The sequence below is a fragment of the Pocillopora damicornis genome, chromosome 13, assembly GCF_964200805.1.
Source record: "Pocillopora damicornis chromosome 13, jaPocDami1.2, whole genome shotgun sequence".
Lineage (NCBI taxonomy): Eukaryota > Metazoa > Cnidaria > Anthozoa > Scleractinia > Pocilloporidae > Pocillopora > Pocillopora damicornis.
In genome coordinates, this window is record NC_142682.1 from 12,566,900 (window position 1) to 12,583,744 (window position 16,845).

Below are 16,845 nucleotides of genomic sequence, written 5' to 3' on the forward strand. Positions count from 1 at the left end.
ACAACCTCTTTGACAAAAGGGTATTCAAGAAGATTACTGTTCCTCACCCTCTATTAAACACCCTTTTTGGTATACAAAGAAGAGATTGTTTGAGACAAAAGGCTACAAAATTAGGTAGACCATAAGGATTAACAGAACCAGTGGTCAACCACAATAGCTAGAGACATAATTTGCATAAAAGACTTTAAATGATTTTAGATTAAAAACACAATGGTAAAAACATGTAGAGTAATTTCACGAGAACTGAGAAAAAAATTCAATGATTGCTACATTGTCATTAAAAGCTCCAGAATTTAAGCCTTTCTGAATAGGAATATTTCCTTTCAGGGGGCCAGATTGTTTACAGAGATAGCAAAATGTCAGTGCACTTGTATTTGTTCAACAGAAAAGCAATATCAACGTGGTTAACGCCACGCCAATTAAATAAATATTTAATTGGATGAAGATAAATGGAAGGCACAGAACAAAGGACTGACAGAACAATTCTTAAATTTTGATGTTTACTTAGAACAGAACCAACAAAACATCTGGCATTCATGGTAATCTCTTTACCCTGTAATATGTTGTACATGCCACAAACATTTCAAGATCTCTGGTTTGAATCCTTCTTGTAATATTCATGGATGATTTTGACTCTCAAAAAACACCAGACAACAACTGAATCTTTTGTGTGTATTCCACCCCAGAGCAAACATCACTACCACATAGCATTGCAGCTAAGGTACAGATATTTTGATTTGATCAATGAAACCATGCCATGAGAAAACAAGAGGACAAAATGGTTCAAGTCTCTCTTCCAGCAAACAACCATAGCAAAGTTCACACCTCTAGAACTATTCCTGTGAGTTCCACAGCACCGGAACACTTTTCCATTGAACAAATCAACAAACTAGAGAGCAAGTTTTTACATCAAAAGTGGCCGGATAAAACAAGAGTTGTTGTTATAGCAATGGAAAGCAACTTGCTAACTAGAGATGTGGAGGTAAAAACAATAATTTTGCCCTAGAATCAATGTTCACCCTCTATGAAATATCTTTTAACAGAGCATGTCTTGGTGTCTGCTCTCCTGAACATAATACTGTCATTCTGATAAACAAAATGTTACAAAAGTGACAGAATGTCAATGAGTTTCACAAAGGTCTACAATATAAGAAAACCCTACTTGTAAATGTACATATGTATCAACAACAATATATTATAACTTTTTTTTTACCAATGAAAATTGAACACTTTTCTTTTGAGTACAAAAAAACCTGCTTTCAAGCTAGAAGAAAACCCAGTCAAATGAAAAAATCATGTTACAAGTGTTTAGAATTTCGTGGCTGTTTAGTGATGAAAAGGGTTTGACTCATACATGCAAATAAACATGTACTTTGAATCATATAATGTTATATACTATCACACCAAGAACCATTTTTTGGTCATGAGAATTGTCTTACAACTGTTTGGCCTCTTGTATACTGTGATAGCAACAGATACACTATAACACTGCCCATTGTCTAAACTGTCTTTCTGATACTCTAATGCAGAAAAATTGTGTTTCTTTTTTGTTTCAATCATCAGCTCTGGTTCCAAGCAAGAAGAGAAAAGTGGATGCAAGGAGTAATTGCTGCCATTGCTTTGGCTAAAGAGTCTTTATCAGAGCATCCATGACCATTTGGATAAAAAAAATTAACTGAAACAATCTATGCACTTATTTCTGTGTAATAAAAGTTCAAGAGGACAAATTCAATGCTTGGACCAAATGACAAAGTGATCCTTGGAATACACAAAAAGAATACGAAAAGATGACATTCCAAATCAATGCATTTGGTGGTGAGAAGGCACTTCCTTGAGAACAGCTCAGATACAATCAAAGGCTTTTTCTGCTGAGACATGTGGTAGCATGAAGATAGTTTTGATTGAGCAAGGGGAGAATATTCTCGATGCCTAGGCAAAAATAGCTTATGCCAGTTGGCTTTCACAGAAAAATTCTGAGTAGTAGCAAGAGTATACTCAAAACATCATCATGAACATCCTCCTGATTGCCCAGAGAAACTGATACATTGTATCAACAATTTACATGTATATTGTGTCTATAAGATGACTGCCTTTTTCCAGTCTGGCTTCCACTGATCAAGCTTTATGCCATGAAACATATAAATATTAAATATTTTTTTATTATTTAAATCAATATTTCCATGCACATGACAAGTGAATGCATACTGAGCAGCAAGACATTAATCTCAATAATTAAACATTAATTTTGATCATGTAAAAAAAAATCTTATTATAGTGCTAAATTAATAAAACAATACATGTACAAAGCAGGACTGCACAGAGAGTTTTTTAACTGAATTGGAAGCAGATTACAGACTGAACAAAAAAGGATCAATGGTTTATTTGGGTTAATGCCTCAAATGTAGTTATGTTTAAAAAAAGAAAAGAAGAAGAAGAACTAAAAACTCAAAGTGCTAACACATTTGTTGAGACTTACCTGCTCTTCATCATCATGAAACACACCATCAAGAAGGAGGTAACAGAAGAACAATGGCCATTCACATTCGATATTCTCAAAGATCTCCAGTTCAGCTGGTTCATAATGAAGTCTGAATGGGTCCTGAAGAAAAAAAATTACATTGTGTGTTAGAACAGGTTGTCTTCACCCTCTGCAAACACAGTGATTTCTAGTAATACTAATGGTATCAACCCTTCACACTCTAACATCAGTATACCAACTATCTTCTCCCTACTGTTCTCTATACATTTCCCAAAGCGCTGACTAGGAGAATTTAAGGAGAGCTTCTTTAGCTGGTGATCATTTCCTTTTCTCGTGTGACCATAATGTGTAATTAATGGCTGATACTGTTAGGAGAAATTAGGTTTTAGTCACTCCTAGGGATCAAAGGCTTTAAATCACAGCGTAAGAAGTAGGACCAAGGATGCAACTGTCATAAGTCAGTAACAATCTAGACCAATCTTGTAAGAGTACACACTAACCTCAAGTGGAGTTTTATAACCATCTCGGATGAAACGAGTAAGACCATATTGACCCTATCATCAAAGATTGGAAGAAAGATTTAACATGATAGCTACAGCACAAAGTTGAAGTAATAGAATATTCTGTAATTAGATCATACTTATCAAGGCTGAGATCAAATACTGTGATATCCTTCAAGTATAGATCAACTTGTACAAAATCCCAAGATAAGAAAACTATTTACAAGGATGAAAGACATGAGTATTGTTGATCAGCTATTTTTTTTCATTTAAATTGATTAGACCCAATTTTGATGACTTCACCATCACCATCAACTAAACCATGTCAAAATAAAAACATATTAAATCATGTACAAGATGTAATATTGAACAAAAAATACACATATCAACAGACCTGAAGTTTTGAAATTATTTTTTCCCTAGATTCTTTGACTAGATCTGCATCTTCAACAGCAAAAGCTGGGAAACTAATTACACTCAAAACAGAAGCAGCAACTTCCTGTTAAAAATAAGCATGTTTGAAATAATCACATTATACTGCTATCAAAGGTTTTAAAGGGAAAACTGAGTATGCTACATGATTGTTAAGTGAACTACACTGTACACTTAGCCCCAGAAAATCCAGTTAAAAGTGTTCTACAACTACATGTACATATGTATACATGGTGTTAATTATTATTAATATTAATTATTTTACAAATCTTTTGAAAACTTTATCAAGTAACAAGAAGATTCAATATGTAAATGTGTGTGGCAAACGCCTATTTTTTCATGTAACTTGCTATCTTGCTTCATCACTAGGCCAGTAAGATTAAACAGTTTATTTCATATCTACACTACTGTCAAGACCCACACTCTGTTAGAAAACTTCAACAATGTATAAGTAGCACGACAACCCTTTAACTCCCTGTTCAAATTTATTGTTCTCTTTACTTTCAACCATACAATTCTTGTAATGTTAGTTCAGAGAATTTAGTATTGGATCAACTTATTATCCCCAAATTGATATTTTTTATTCTCATCACTTATCTGGTTGATATTGTATTGATATTGTAAGGAGAAATTCTGTCTTGGTCACTCATGGGAGTTAAAGGAATAATAGACTACACTACCCCAGTTCTAGCATGGACATGTACAGTAAAGGAACATCACAAATTCTCAAATTTATTACATTGTACATTTTGAACTACTATCACTATTATTGATCCAAAGTTCTCAAAGTCAAAGTTAATAACAGTCATACTATAGATGCAATCAATAACTACAGTATTAAATAAATACCTATGAGCAATGATACTGTGTTTTACCTTGGAATTGGATTCTCTTGGTACCATTGACTGTAAAATAGCCTAGTAAGAATATAACAAACAGTATACACGTAAGAGAGAAAACGCTGTACAGCAGAGCACATTTTTTAAAAAACCTTTTGTCAATATTTTATACTCCATTCATTGTCATAATGTGCAAGGTGCTGATTGAATTAAATCTGGGGAAATTTACTGTAACTGTTTAAAAAAGTTGAATTCATTTAAAAATACACAAATTACTATTGTTTATTTAGTTGTTTGTCCAAATTGCCTCAAAAAATTTCCACATTTCAATATGAACCCAGTATGTTGAGAAAACAAGTTCCACTCTAACAAAGGAATTCGCCAAATGAAAAGTGATTAATATTAAATGTTTGGTATAACCTTCAAAGTATTTTATCAAACGTCTCAAATAAGCTAGTCTGAAGGCAGATGTTTTGGTCACTGTACTTACCTTACACTGCTGGATATCATCAGGAAGAATATGGATAACAGAGGCATGTCCTCCCTCTGGGCCAAATAAATCCAAACCATCTAATGCTTCCAGAGCAGCCTTTGGAAAGAAAAAAAGCAAACCCATTACACCATTCAAAAAGTTACACACATTTAAGCTCTCCCTTAAATGGAAGGGGTAAGTTTCTGAAGAAACTGTGGTGCTGTGATAGTGGGAGAGTATAACAGGGTAATTTGGTATTATCAACTGAGTTGATAACTTAAATTGGCCACCATAAACAGTTTAAAAGCTGATTTTTCGAGCTTTAGCCCTTGTACATGTAGTTATATCTGAGGAGAGGCTAACACTCAAAACATCAGATTTTAGACTCATTACAACTCTCTTTTAAAAAACTTTTTGATTGAATCAGGGATGGATCTAGAGAAATTAAAGAGGGTGAACCCAATCATTTCAGTAAGAAAACAACCTTTTCCTGTAGCAGCAATGGGTTCACAATGGGTTCACAGTACAATGAGATCATCCAAGTGAGGGTAATCCTTGGAAGAAATTTTAACAGTGACTGAGACTGAAATTTTTCTGACCACTTGACTGACAGCCAAATGTCCTTAATGTTCATGTTTCTTAGTCTTTATCATGACAACTGTTTGGTCAGTTTTTCCAAGATAACTGGCTGTAAGATGCAAGTGGTGCATACAGGTTATGATTGGTTAGTTTTGATCGCATGCTAAAGTTACAATAGGGTCATTCTGTTTAGTTTAATGGTTTTGAGTATGTTGTTAGTGCATCTGTTTAAAATTTGCTGAGGAGCCAAATATTCTTTACATGAATTTCAAAATGCTTTAAAATGCTCAATGAAACTCTGAAAACATTTTGAACACTCTTAAATGTTTAGCGTACCCTCAGAAAGACCCTGCCTTAAAAATGAAAAGTGAGATTAAAAATAATGTAAAATTCACAACCCAGTGTACATGACTTGGGTATATGTGTTAATTAGGCAGGTGGTATGAGTAGACATTTATAAATGTCTTTTTGTCAAATCAAGTGCAAAATTAAGAAACCTTTGCCATTCCAATGGAACTTGTATTTAGCTCTGGCATGCCATGATTAAGTTTGTCCCCTCTTTCCCAAATACCATAGTCCTGAAAATATAGGAATGCACACATCATACATTGTAGCACAATGTTCAAAATTCAAAACTATGATAAGTATTAGTTACTTTTAATCATTAAAATAATGATAAAAAAAATAATAATACATCTAACAATAACAACTTTTTTTTTCATGATCATTTAAGTTATGCACAATTTTTACATTTGTTTAATATCATAAAAATTGCTGATCTTTTTTTTATTCTATGGCTGCTAGGTATGAGTAACTCTGAAAATAAACAAGACAAAAAATATCAAACAAACAAAAAACCAGAGAAACTTCTCTCAAATTTATTAACAATCATTTACTGTCCAATTGAAAGCAAATAATTGAAACATATGGCATTTTCACATGAACATGCATATGATAATCAATAAAACTGCATAATACAAGTCACTTACTGGGATGCAAAATGCTTTTTCAATGTAGAACACCAGATTTTGAATAAAGGCAACTTCATCAAGAGTGAAAATAATTTGTATTCCTATACAAATAAAGAAAAAAATGAAATATATGTAACAAAGAAAGCAAATTATATGACAAAATAATCAGTGAGTAAAAATATTAAGGAAAACTGAATGTAGCTTTTTGTAATGATTTTGTTTTGTAATTATAAGGCAAAGGACACTTACAGTATCAAAGCTGTATCATTAAGTTGTAAAAGAAACAAACAGCTACAAACTTGTAACAAATTACACTTGACAAAGTAATGTATGTAAATTAGCTTTAAATGTACCTGAGGCAGTCATTTCAGCCAACATGAGGAGGTAGAGTGATGTGGCATCAATCTGAAGATGTCCCCAGGCATGGTCTCCAACACATGGACTACAAGTCTCTGCCACCATGATCAGATCACTGCCATTAGCATTTAAACAAAGAATCTCACAAACAATTTTTACTTTGCCCAGGCTGTTATTACTCACTTAAATTGTATTTTGCATGTAAGGCATCCTCCTTTGCTTGAGATTTCTTAAATTTTTCAACCTTTTCAACCTGGAAATAAATCAAGAACACTAACTATTGAACATACATTGTGAAAGATCAACCCTGCTGTGATTCTGTTTCTTACATGTACACTGTAGGAAACAGGAGGTTTACATTTGAATAATAAACTTTCTATAAAAGAAATTGATGGTACGTATACCTGTCTCATCATACAGAGCAGCAAACCTCTCATGCACTTTACCACAGCCTAACACAAACAATGGAGAGAAATGAAAAGCATCAGAGGGAAAAAATAAGGGCAGGTGTACTAATAAGAGAGGAAGGGGCTCAGTTCTATCTGAGCTCCACACTCTAAATGAAAAATAAATATATGGTGGTAAGATATTTGCTGTTATTTCAGATTATAACATTTTTCAACATGACCGCAAATGTGTTTACGATAAGATTACGCAAAAAATGTGTGAACTGTTAGATACAGGGATAGAGTTCACGTACTACGCATGTTTATAGGTGTACATCTCCAGCTTCTCTATCAGCAACAATCTTGAACATGTTGAACAAAGAACTCCAATGGATACAAATGATCTACAGTTACAAAATATAAAATTTTCGCAACAAGCAGTTACTGTGACTAATGTTTCAATGAGACTTGCCTGTGTAAGTTCATGTGCCCTTGCTCTGTCCTCATCCATGTCAGCGTTCTTTCTGTAAGCAAGTGACAGACCCCACACAGCCAGGATACTGTAAACATTGTCCCGCACCCAAGCATCCTTACAGTCACAAGATCTTGATTTATAAGCATTCCAGTCGATTTTCGGTGGCAACAGACCAGTTACTGGATCCTGAGATCAAGAAAGAGGTAAAGTCACAACATCTGTTTAGCAGTCTTGCAGAATACACATAGAAATCTCTTTTCTTGTCAATGAATTAGGCCTTAAAAAAAACTATATTAACAAAAACTAGCTGACAAACAACAGTAAGATTCATGCCCCAGAAACACTCGATTTATATCAACAGCCATAGCAATTTCGGATAAAGGCATACCTGAAAATCTAATATTGTCCGGTTTACGAGACGATGATACCAGTCCAGACGAACAATGGAGTTGCTTCTGGCCCTCATGACTTCTTAATCTAATGAATTGTCCATCTGCAAGGTCCTTTCTAAAAACAAAACAAACTCATCCATATTCCCATGTTTCCGCCATATTTGATTCGCTGACGTCAAATGTGACCGCAATTTGGAAAAAGCCCTGGGTCTGAATGGTGACGTCCATGCCCGCGTAATTTGACGCAAACAATCGTAACGATGGAAACTTGCAGCAGCTTGTTCATAATTTGTGGCGCTTTGGTGAACGGGGATTTTCGGTAAAGTTTAAGAAAGTTTCATTTTTTCGGAATAACTGATACACAAACAATCTTTCATTTTAGCATAACCGAGATTTGCTGAAAGAAATTGAAGGGAATCTGAATAGATATTGTCACATGACAAATCGATCGTATGATTTTGCGAATCCTAAGATGGCGGTATATTCAAATCAGCTGAATCAAACACAGGACCTCCTTAGTCAGGTAAGCTTTCCTCAAAACTTGGACGGCAAGATTTATTTCTCTTTTTCCCAAGTACAAGGAAAATTTTAATATCCTTTAGAACTGTTAATTTGATTGCACACTAAAGGAGAGAAACTTGCGTTTCATTATATTCGATCGGTAGGAATTGTCGAAACTGGAGAACTATGGAGAATCGACAAGGCAGGTAAGACAATTCTGATTGCTGTGCTTGAGATCGATGACTTATCCTAAGCGAGTAACGACTGAACGCATTTACAAAACAGCAACAACGAACTGCAAAAATATTAAATGAAACACCGTTAGTACTGATTTATTGAAAGTCACAGATGAAGGATAGGATTATTCTGATTTAACACTTTTTAACAGAATGAATAAAACAGCTTGTGAACATAATTTTTTCAGCTCTTATATGACAAGTTTTTCTACGCTACAGGACCGCTACTCCCTACATAAAGTTTACTTTGAGAGTTTGATTGACCAGCACTCAACATACAGGGATCTGCTTTCCAGGATAAAGGTACAGGAAGTTATCAGCACAAATCATTGACATATTAGATGAAACACCTCAGGTACAGATCAGATCTATTGAAAATAACAGAGTGCGACGAGGGATTAGGCCAATGTAATTCTTCCAGAATGATGAGTTTGTTGCATGACATTAGAACGACATGAAACAGCAGATTACGGCTGGACTGCAAACAAGGGGCGGTTATTGTGCCGAATGTACGGAGCCCAGTTAGCGTCATCTCGTATTTCTCATCCGTTTTTTTTTTTTTTTTTTTATCAACTCTTTATCAACGGCTTAAACATTAATTCCGGCACGGCTTAAACATTCTGTCACGACTTTAGCTTTCCGATATGACATAAACTTTCCGGCACGACTTTAACATTCCGGCACGACTTTAATTTTCCCGCACAACTTCAATTTTTCGGCACGACTTTTTCATGGTATGACCTTTAACTTTTTCAGCCGCAAGACTCAACACAACAATCAACGCGGCAGTGGCATGTTGTCTAGGGCATAAATTATTAAGAGCAGCGAGGCATATTAGGCAAATTATAGGATTACAAGTTAACAACAATTTCTAGAAGAAGACCAGGTTGCAAGATATGCTCTACCTCTTACATGACTTTCTAAGACTTCATGCCTTCATCTTTTAAGATTTTTTTATGAGATATTGTGTGGCCCCTCCCAAGTGATTGCACCTGTTGCTTGCTCCTCCATCAACAGCAATATACACAAAAAATTTATCTAAGAGAGGGAAAAAATTAGTTCATTCAAACTCCTGTTCAAAGTAACAATAAAGAGGTACTGTAGGTAATCAAATAGATTATCATAACATTTTTCATGGTAAAATAGCCTCATTTCACAACTTGAATGAAATAAATATTATGGTGACCAGCTGATAATACTTAAGTGACCAAACGATCCTTGCCGTGAGCGGCAAATTAAGCAGTTGCAGATTGAAAAGAAAAAAAAAAAGAGAAAAGATAAGATAAAAATTGATCTTGATTTATTTTTTATGGGCACCTTCTCTCAAATTGGAGCTTACTTGAGAGTTTCTTGTGTTAATAATTACAACTTCCTTTGTTACTGCAGTAACTCCAATTGATATCCTGCTACTGGTTTATCAAATGGAGGTCAATGCACAGTTTAATTAATAAGTTCTTTTTTAACTTGTAGGCAGAGTATGAACATTGTATAGCTGCATTAGAGAGAGGTCAGAGAGAGGCAGTGTATCTGTCAGAAAAGTTAGCGGTAACTTTAATGGAACATCAAACATTTAGGTAACGGGAAACAACATCAGTTGACAAACTGAATGTCAAGAATAGTGAAAAAAAGGATCAATTTTTTTGTAAATTTCTATTTAAACAATGTTGAAAACAGTTGTGACCTTTTTTTCCCTTCACACCATCGGTAAGCCATCATAAACTTAAGCTGTGTCAGTTTAACTGAAGAGAATTATTTCTTTCCTCAGGAACATAAAGGCCCGTGCAGATGAGTTAGAATTGAAGGTTACATTGCTTAGAATGCATAATCAGAGGTTTGTGAAGCCGTGAATGTCTTATGAAACTACAGTATAAAGTGGTGAAGCACCTAGCTAATTTGATAAGGAAGCCGGATGATACAAGCTGACGCTACAAATTGAAGCCCACAGAAGAAGTACGGACGAGGTCACTTTTTATTTCTGGCACTACCCTCGCGTTTACCTCCGCTCGACAGAGAAAAAAAAAGAAAACAAGCCAAAACGAAAACGAAACAAAAATAAAACAGCCGTAAAAACGTGGTCTGTTCTGAAGTAATACAATTGCATTAAAATAATCTCCATTTTACAAAAAATATGGGGGGCTTACAGTGTCACCACGGCGACGCATGGGGAAACATTACCTTAAAAAACAAAACAAACTATCCTTTCTGCTAAGAATCTCGCCAATGTATTTATCATTTCTAATGGGGTGACAACTTCTCTCTGGCTTCACATGATAATGTTGAGTTGAAGTAAAATCTTAAAAATTGCTGTCGAGGTTTTCATCATAAGAATACACAAAAATTGAAAATTTCACGTTGCTGTTCTGCATTGGAAGGCTAATAAATGTACAAAGTATTAAAACGCATATGCTACGTTATTTTTTTCTCATTGGGCCTTTCGTTTCTCCACTTCTCGTTGCTGTTGCCGTCGCGCTTTTCTTTAAGATTCAGACGATGGAAGGTAGTCCTTCCTAGTTTTACCGGTTTTCATGTTTTATTCATTTATTAATCTATTTAATTTATTAGTTATTGTTATTATTCGTACTATTATCACAAATACTGTTTGTATATGTTATTCACCATTGATAAAGGTGATTTAAAGGGCTTCGAAACAAACATTAAAACATTATTTTTATAAGTATCTGTCACAATTTGACACCTGTCAATTAGAGAGCGCGTAAGAAAAAAAAAAACGCATGTGCTCTTTTGAAAAAAAAAAGTAACCAGTTTGGCAAGGACTGTCACGACAATGTCTCCTTCAAAACCAGTTAATGATCTTACGGAAAGTATTATTCACTCTCGTCGAAGATTAATTAATGTACGAAGATTTACCGCTGTTTAGTTAACTAAATGGCAAGGAAAGTAATTGTAAATAAATTCAAATTTTACATTTTCATACTTATCTGTTTGCTGCAATGGCGTGTGTTAATTTGGTCTTTTCTCCACAAAAACTGAATTCGTATGAAACACTTCAACTAGACACAAGGGAATTTAATGCGGCTTTTTCTCATTGAATTCTTTCAGTTTCTGTTGTTCAATCTACCGTAGAAATGTTCATATTGAACGAACTTGGAAAGACTCACCAAAAGCGTATTTGTCGTAGAACTCAGTGAAAACTTCGCTCGCCCTTTCACTACGAACAAATTGTTTGAGAAAATTCAGATATTACATGAATGAAAGTTCCATCGATGTATTGAATTATAACCAAATAACTCTCATTTTAACTTTCTAGGTACTTTTTGTGAAAGATTAAAATTTATTATAGACGGTTTTTAGGCCGCTTGTCAACCGATTTAAAGACCCTTTTGCCTATACATATTAATTTCGAAACCAATATTTTTCTGTCAACCAAAGTGATTTGTGAGAAAGAAAAGAGAGGATTAATAAGTTATTTATCGGCTTGAGGTAGTGACCGACGTCTTTGCTTAAAATAGTGCCCAGCAGGAAAAACGAGATAAATTTATGAAAAATGGAAGCGAAGGTAGGGATGTACTCAGCGTTTCCGTGAGTAGTGATAGGAAAATACGGACCGCGCTAAGAACCAATCAGATTGCAGGATTCATTGCCGGGTCCTCTGAGGAAAAAAAAATATATTCTTGAGGTGGACATTTTACAGTGTCTTGCTAAAATGTTTCATTTCTCTTAACTCGTCAGATTGTCATCCAGACAGATCAGATCATCCGACCACTGTCGTTATTCATCCAGAGAGAACAGATCATCCAACCAACGTTATTCATCCAGCCTTATCTCCCCAGGTAGGTCTCATGAAGCACGATTAAGAAAATACAGCGAGAAAGAATTTCAATTACAAAAAAAGGTGCAAGCAGTTAAATGGTCACAACACAACTTGACTACGTTGTTTTAAAAATGTTTTTTGGATATATTTAAACGTGCCCACGAGTTAAAGATACTGAAGCCTACCAGGAGATAATAAGAATGAACTGCGAAGCATTCTGCGAAATTTGAGGGCTAAATAACCATTAACGATTTTGGTTCGAGCCCGTTTTTTGGCAAAACTGCTCCCGTGGGTTAAGGACTGCCACACGGTTCCCAAAGTATGATTAAGAGGACCACAAGTATTGAGGGCTTGTCTTATGCCGCTCATGCTCGCGTCCGCCGCTAGAAAACCGCACAAACATGACTACTCCCCTTCTGGAGGCGTTTGTTACTCCGGTATTGATTAATGCATCTACAAGAACCGAGCTTGTTAGCAGGGTCTTTCCCTTTAATGGCTGTTTTCAGGTTCTATTTCAAGTTGGGACCACTCGCGCACACCACGTTCGCGCTTTTTTCCAAGTCTGACAGTGGAAAAGTTGACAGATACAGCATTTCTGACCAAAAAGGTACATATTTTAGCTTGATTTGCTTGTACTCCCTTTTTGAATTTTGGAGGTTGTATTTAAAGCTGTTTTTATTGTTTTTTTTTTCTTCTTGCTTCGTTTTCGTGTTTTTGTTTTGATTTTTGGGTTTTGAGTTATGTAGGTAGTATATACACGTTGTCGAACCAAAGAGGTTACGGTTCTATTTGCTCAATATTTCTGATTATTATACGGCTAGCTCTGCGAGTGGGTCAGGTGAAGCGAACTTTGTGTGCTTATTGATTACTTAAGCGATAGAAGGAGCGTGGTTGATAATACACGTTTTTATGTACGTGATAGATCGGTTGTACTCGTTTTATTGGAAAAGAGGTAAGGGGGGCAAGTATTAACAAATATTTCAAGTAAGGCTGAATACAAGTGGAGCAATTTTCAGTTTAGGTTTGAAGGAATTTCAAAATTGGTTCGGTGTTCCTTTCCTTCTCATTAACTCCGTCGTTGGTCCAGAAAATTCGCCCCCTACAAGACTTAAGCTAATCACGTCATGGTTTCTCGTGTTTCCTCGCTGCTTGTGTTACCTATAAATTCTCATCGTTTGGTTGTGATGGTTTCCTTTGCTCTGAATGGCTGTTAAGATTATTTTGGTTTTGCTTTCAAACTTGCTTTTGCTTTTGTTTTTGTTTTAGTTGGCTGACTTGAAATCGCAAGTTGCGGTGGCGAAGCTCGAAAACGATACCAAGTGTGTTGACTTTAACTATAAAGAAGGTTACGAAGTAGTTAATTGATTGGGAGTGCAAGAAACCATTAAAGAATGGCAAGGGGGAAGTGAAAAAGAAAAAAAAAAAAAAAAAGAAACCAGCAGGGTCCATGAGCAAACCTGCATCTCAGCACGTGCAGCACGCTTAGTGTTACACTTTTGAGTTCAGACCACGTGATCGTGTTAAGCACAACACGTTACTATATGGCTTTGTGTTATTCTTATGAACCTCCCCCCCTCCCCTTATTGGCAGTTAATTTTCTATCTTCCCCCCTGTAAATGCGTGACTTTCGAACTTGCGTGACATTTACGTTACAGTTGGCCTTTGTGCCATTTGATTCCTTTAAATAGTTTTTCTCTCCCGCTTTCATTAATCGCCTGTTCATGTTCGGAGTGCATACAAAGTTAATTTATAAAGTGTGATTTCAAGCCACCGGCGTATAGGGACTGATATTTTACGAGATTGATTAAAGTTATATCCCTGTAATATATTCCCTGGATTTGGTTGGCATTTTTCTCCGGTCACGATTTTCTTGGTATTTCATCGAGCCTTGATGTTCGTTTGCCGCAACACCCCCTTTATACTCTGTTGGGGACTAATGACTTACGAAATCCCCCCCCCCCCCCCCCATTAGACTCGAAGACCATATGATCTCCCCAAAAAAATACCCCCGACCTCAAGGAGAAAAAAGTAACGACTGGTTTCTTAAGCCCCGTTCAAAAGGTCGTGATAGGTGATGATAGTTTCAACTATCACGCGCGTTTGAACACGAACTGTTATTGGCTATCACCGACTATCACCAACTATCATGTATTTTGGACATGTTCAAATTCGATCTGATAGTTGCTGATAGTTTTTTCCGTTTGAACGATCGATGATGGTAAATGAGAGTTTTCCCGTGAGCAGTTTTGCCAAAAAACGGGCTCGAACCAAAATCGTTAATGGTTATTTAGCCCTCAAATTTCGCAGAATGCTTCGCAGTTCATTCTTATTATCTCCTGGTAGGCTTCAGTATCTTTAACTCGTGACTGCTTGACTAAAATTTCAAATGCCACCAAAATCACTGACCTCAGCGCGCGCCATACTTGTTTACAATTACACGATCTCATTGTGTGATTTTGTCATCTATTATCAGCTATCACGAGCCGTTTGAACGCAAAAATTATAGATAATAATAGTGGATGAAAGTTGAAACCAGCAACAACTATCATCAACTATCATGAACGTTTGAACGGGGCTTTAAGAAGGCGGTTGCTTCTACTTGTTTACACTCGTTTAGAAATAAGAACAACCTGAGTTTCCTTTTAATCAGCACAATGCAGGAAATGGTTTGAACTCGGGTGTCACATTTGATCATGTTGTCTGATCGTGCGAGTGAAGGGTAATCCTGAGAAGGGTTGGTAGCGGGGACGGACATTTTGACAGTATTCCTTCTTAGAACTATCCTCACGCGGACGATCAGACTTCATCATCTTCGGTCTGCACAAGTTTTCTTAGTTTCCAAGTCATTTTATGTACTTCCACGTACAATTCCTCCTTTCTTCCAGTTGAATATCGTTGATAAGCATATTTTAATTTCTCCTTTCAGATTTGTCCCCAAAGTGATGAAAGGTCAACTTTTCAATCGTCTCCGCGAAAAAGAGGTGATTTGACCTGCTATGTTTTTACATCTCATTTCCGTAAATCTTTAGGCGCGTCAATGCCCCCAAATTCCTTTTTGGCGGTGGTTTAGGCTGTTTCTTCTAACCTCCAAAAGTATCTCCTTGTAACTTTCATTTTTTTATCGTGTACAGGGTTTCAGGTAATGATAATGAGACAGCTATCAATCTGGGTATATTACCCTGCATTTACCTATTATTCCTTGAGCACTTGTTGAATGTGAGATGGTAAATGACCAACGAGGTGCGTAGCGCTGAGTTCGCTAGAACCAATCTCGAATCTAACAAGCGCGAATGGAATAACTTTTTTCTATAAAATTTCATTCAATCCTGAACGCTTGAATATTTAGAGCTTTATTTTAGCTCCGCCACAGTTGGTGCAATACATTTCCATGTAAGATGACTCGCAATAGGAGCTGATAACCGGAGTTAAGTGAACCAATCAGAACCTTAAAAACGCAATATTCGGAGTTGAAAATTTAGTAATACAGGATAACCGGCTTAGATTGCAAGCTGTATTGCCTTAATGATTAAAACTATGCTCTCCGAGAGAGCTTCATCTCCTCTTGTACTTTTGATGTTTTAAGTGTGCCGAACAAGAATAAAAAGCAATAAACAACAGATGTTGATTTTTTTTTGGTAGGCGTTAATTTTTTTATTGTGTTGCGCGCAAACGTAAATATTTGTCCTCCTCGTAGATTTTTTAAGTCTTCTCGGAAAGGCAAAGGTATGGATTCATCGATGGGTTGAGATATTCGTTCTTTTTAAGAGGATATATCCTTTTTTCCGTAACCTATTCCCAAGTATTTCACGCTTTGAACCATATAGGTTTAAAGCTAGAGTCATACATTATGGACTATATAGTTCAAATAAGCTGTTATTAGTATATATTGCTTCGGTTTATCAGAAACTGCGTGATTGAAGACGATAAGTTTGTCGTAGGAAATCAAAGATGCCCTTTTGGAAAGACGCGATGAGCTGAAGAAGAACATAATTTCGGTGAAATTTCGTCTCGCTGTCAAGGTAAATGGCTTTGATGACACAAACAGTTGTTCCTGTTGTTTGTTTATTATCGAGATAGCTTTCCTAAGGATGGTTGGATATTCACCACTTTAAATTATAACATAGCTAGTAAATTTGTCTAATCAAATTCAATTGCGCGAGCGTGCTTCATATTCCTATTGTGCACGCTCATGACGTTAGCAAACAAATCCCTCGAGAAAAAAATTTTACCATCTGATTGAAAATGTTATAAAACAATTGGTTCATACATCAACTGTGCATTCATCGAGATATGAAGCACTTGAGAAGTTTGGAGAGCACTCAAGAAGCTAGAGTTGCTCTCGGCTACGCCTCGAGCAACTCTTACGCATCTTTCGTGCTCTCCAAACTTCCCGCGTGCTTAATATCTCGAAGGCACGCTGACGTATGAACCAATTGTTAAGCTGCAGGTATATT

The 16,845-nt window shown here is 36.0% G+C and overlaps 3 protein-coding genes across 9 annotated transcripts in view; 2 read left to right on the forward strand and 1 right to left on the reverse strand.

Moving 5' to 3' along the window:
* The window catches only part of LOC113675112 (phosphorylase b kinase regulatory subunit alpha, liver isoform), a 30,981-nt gene extending 22,903 nt beyond the window's left edge, over positions 1–8,078 (reverse strand). For 4 of the 6 annotated variants that reach the window (XM_089191882.1, XM_089191881.1, XM_089191880.1 and 1 more), the window contains exons 1-12: positions 7,879–8,076; positions 7,488–7,676; positions 7,034–7,081; positions 6,813–6,882; positions 6,626–6,724; positions 6,291–6,373; positions 5,799–5,879; positions 4,741–4,839; positions 4,287–4,328; positions 3,374–3,478; positions 2,980–3,033; positions 2,477–2,599 (exon numbers count right to left, since the gene is read on the reverse strand). In XM_089191882.1, the coding sequence (XP_089048008.1) occupies positions 2,477–2,599; positions 2,980–3,033; positions 3,374–3,478; positions 4,287–4,328; positions 4,741–4,839; positions 5,799–5,879; positions 6,291–6,373; positions 6,626–6,724; positions 6,813–6,882; positions 7,034–7,081; positions 7,488–7,676; positions 7,879–7,956 (1,071 nt within the window). In that variant the 5' untranslated portion in view covers positions 7,957–8,076. Of the gene's footprint in view, positions 1–2,476; positions 2,600–2,979; positions 3,034–3,373; positions 3,479–4,286; positions 4,329–4,740; positions 4,840–5,798; positions 5,880–6,290; positions 6,374–6,625; positions 6,725–6,812; positions 6,883–7,033; positions 7,082–7,487; positions 7,677–7,878 lie in introns of all 6 variants that reach the window. The other 2 variants (XM_089191879.1, XM_089191877.1) reach the window with 1 other exon arrangement.
* LOC113675095 (homeobox protein MOX-2) lies at positions 445–2,309 on the forward strand. Of its 2 annotated transcripts, XM_089191941.1 has the most exons (3): positions 445–539; positions 687–982; positions 1,564–1,793. In XM_089191941.1, the coding sequence occupies exons 2-3, from the start codon at positions 758–760 to the stop codon at positions 1,651–1,653; spliced, it is 315 nt and encodes a 104-aa protein (XP_089048067.1). In that variant the 5' UTR covers positions 445–539; positions 687–757; the 3' UTR covers positions 1,654–1,793. The 2 variants fall into 2 exon arrangements, with proteins under 2 accessions (XP_089048067.1, XP_027047427.2); XM_027191626.2 differs by having other exon boundaries at positions 496–982; positions 1,564–2,309.
* Positions 8,079–8,132: 54 nt separating the features above from the next.
* The window catches only part of LOC113675113 (clathrin heavy chain linker domain-containing protein 1), a 49,566-nt gene continuing 40,853 nt past the window's right edge, over positions 8,133–16,845 (forward strand). The window contains exons 1-10 of the mRNA XM_027191650.2: positions 8,133–8,405; positions 8,548–8,589; positions 8,839–8,922; positions 10,090–10,193; positions 10,385–10,450; positions 12,310–12,410; positions 12,898–12,998; positions 13,658–13,710; positions 15,318–15,372; positions 16,330–16,410. Of these exons, the coding sequence (XP_027047451.2) occupies positions 8,319–8,405; positions 8,548–8,589; positions 8,839–8,922; positions 10,090–10,193; positions 10,385–10,450; positions 12,310–12,410; positions 12,898–12,998; positions 13,658–13,710; positions 15,318–15,372; positions 16,330–16,410 (774 nt within the window). The 5' untranslated portion in view covers positions 8,133–8,318. The remainder of the gene's footprint in view (positions 8,406–8,547; positions 8,590–8,838; positions 8,923–10,089; positions 10,194–10,384; positions 10,451–12,309; positions 12,411–12,897; positions 12,999–13,657; positions 13,711–15,317; positions 15,373–16,329; positions 16,411–16,845) is intronic.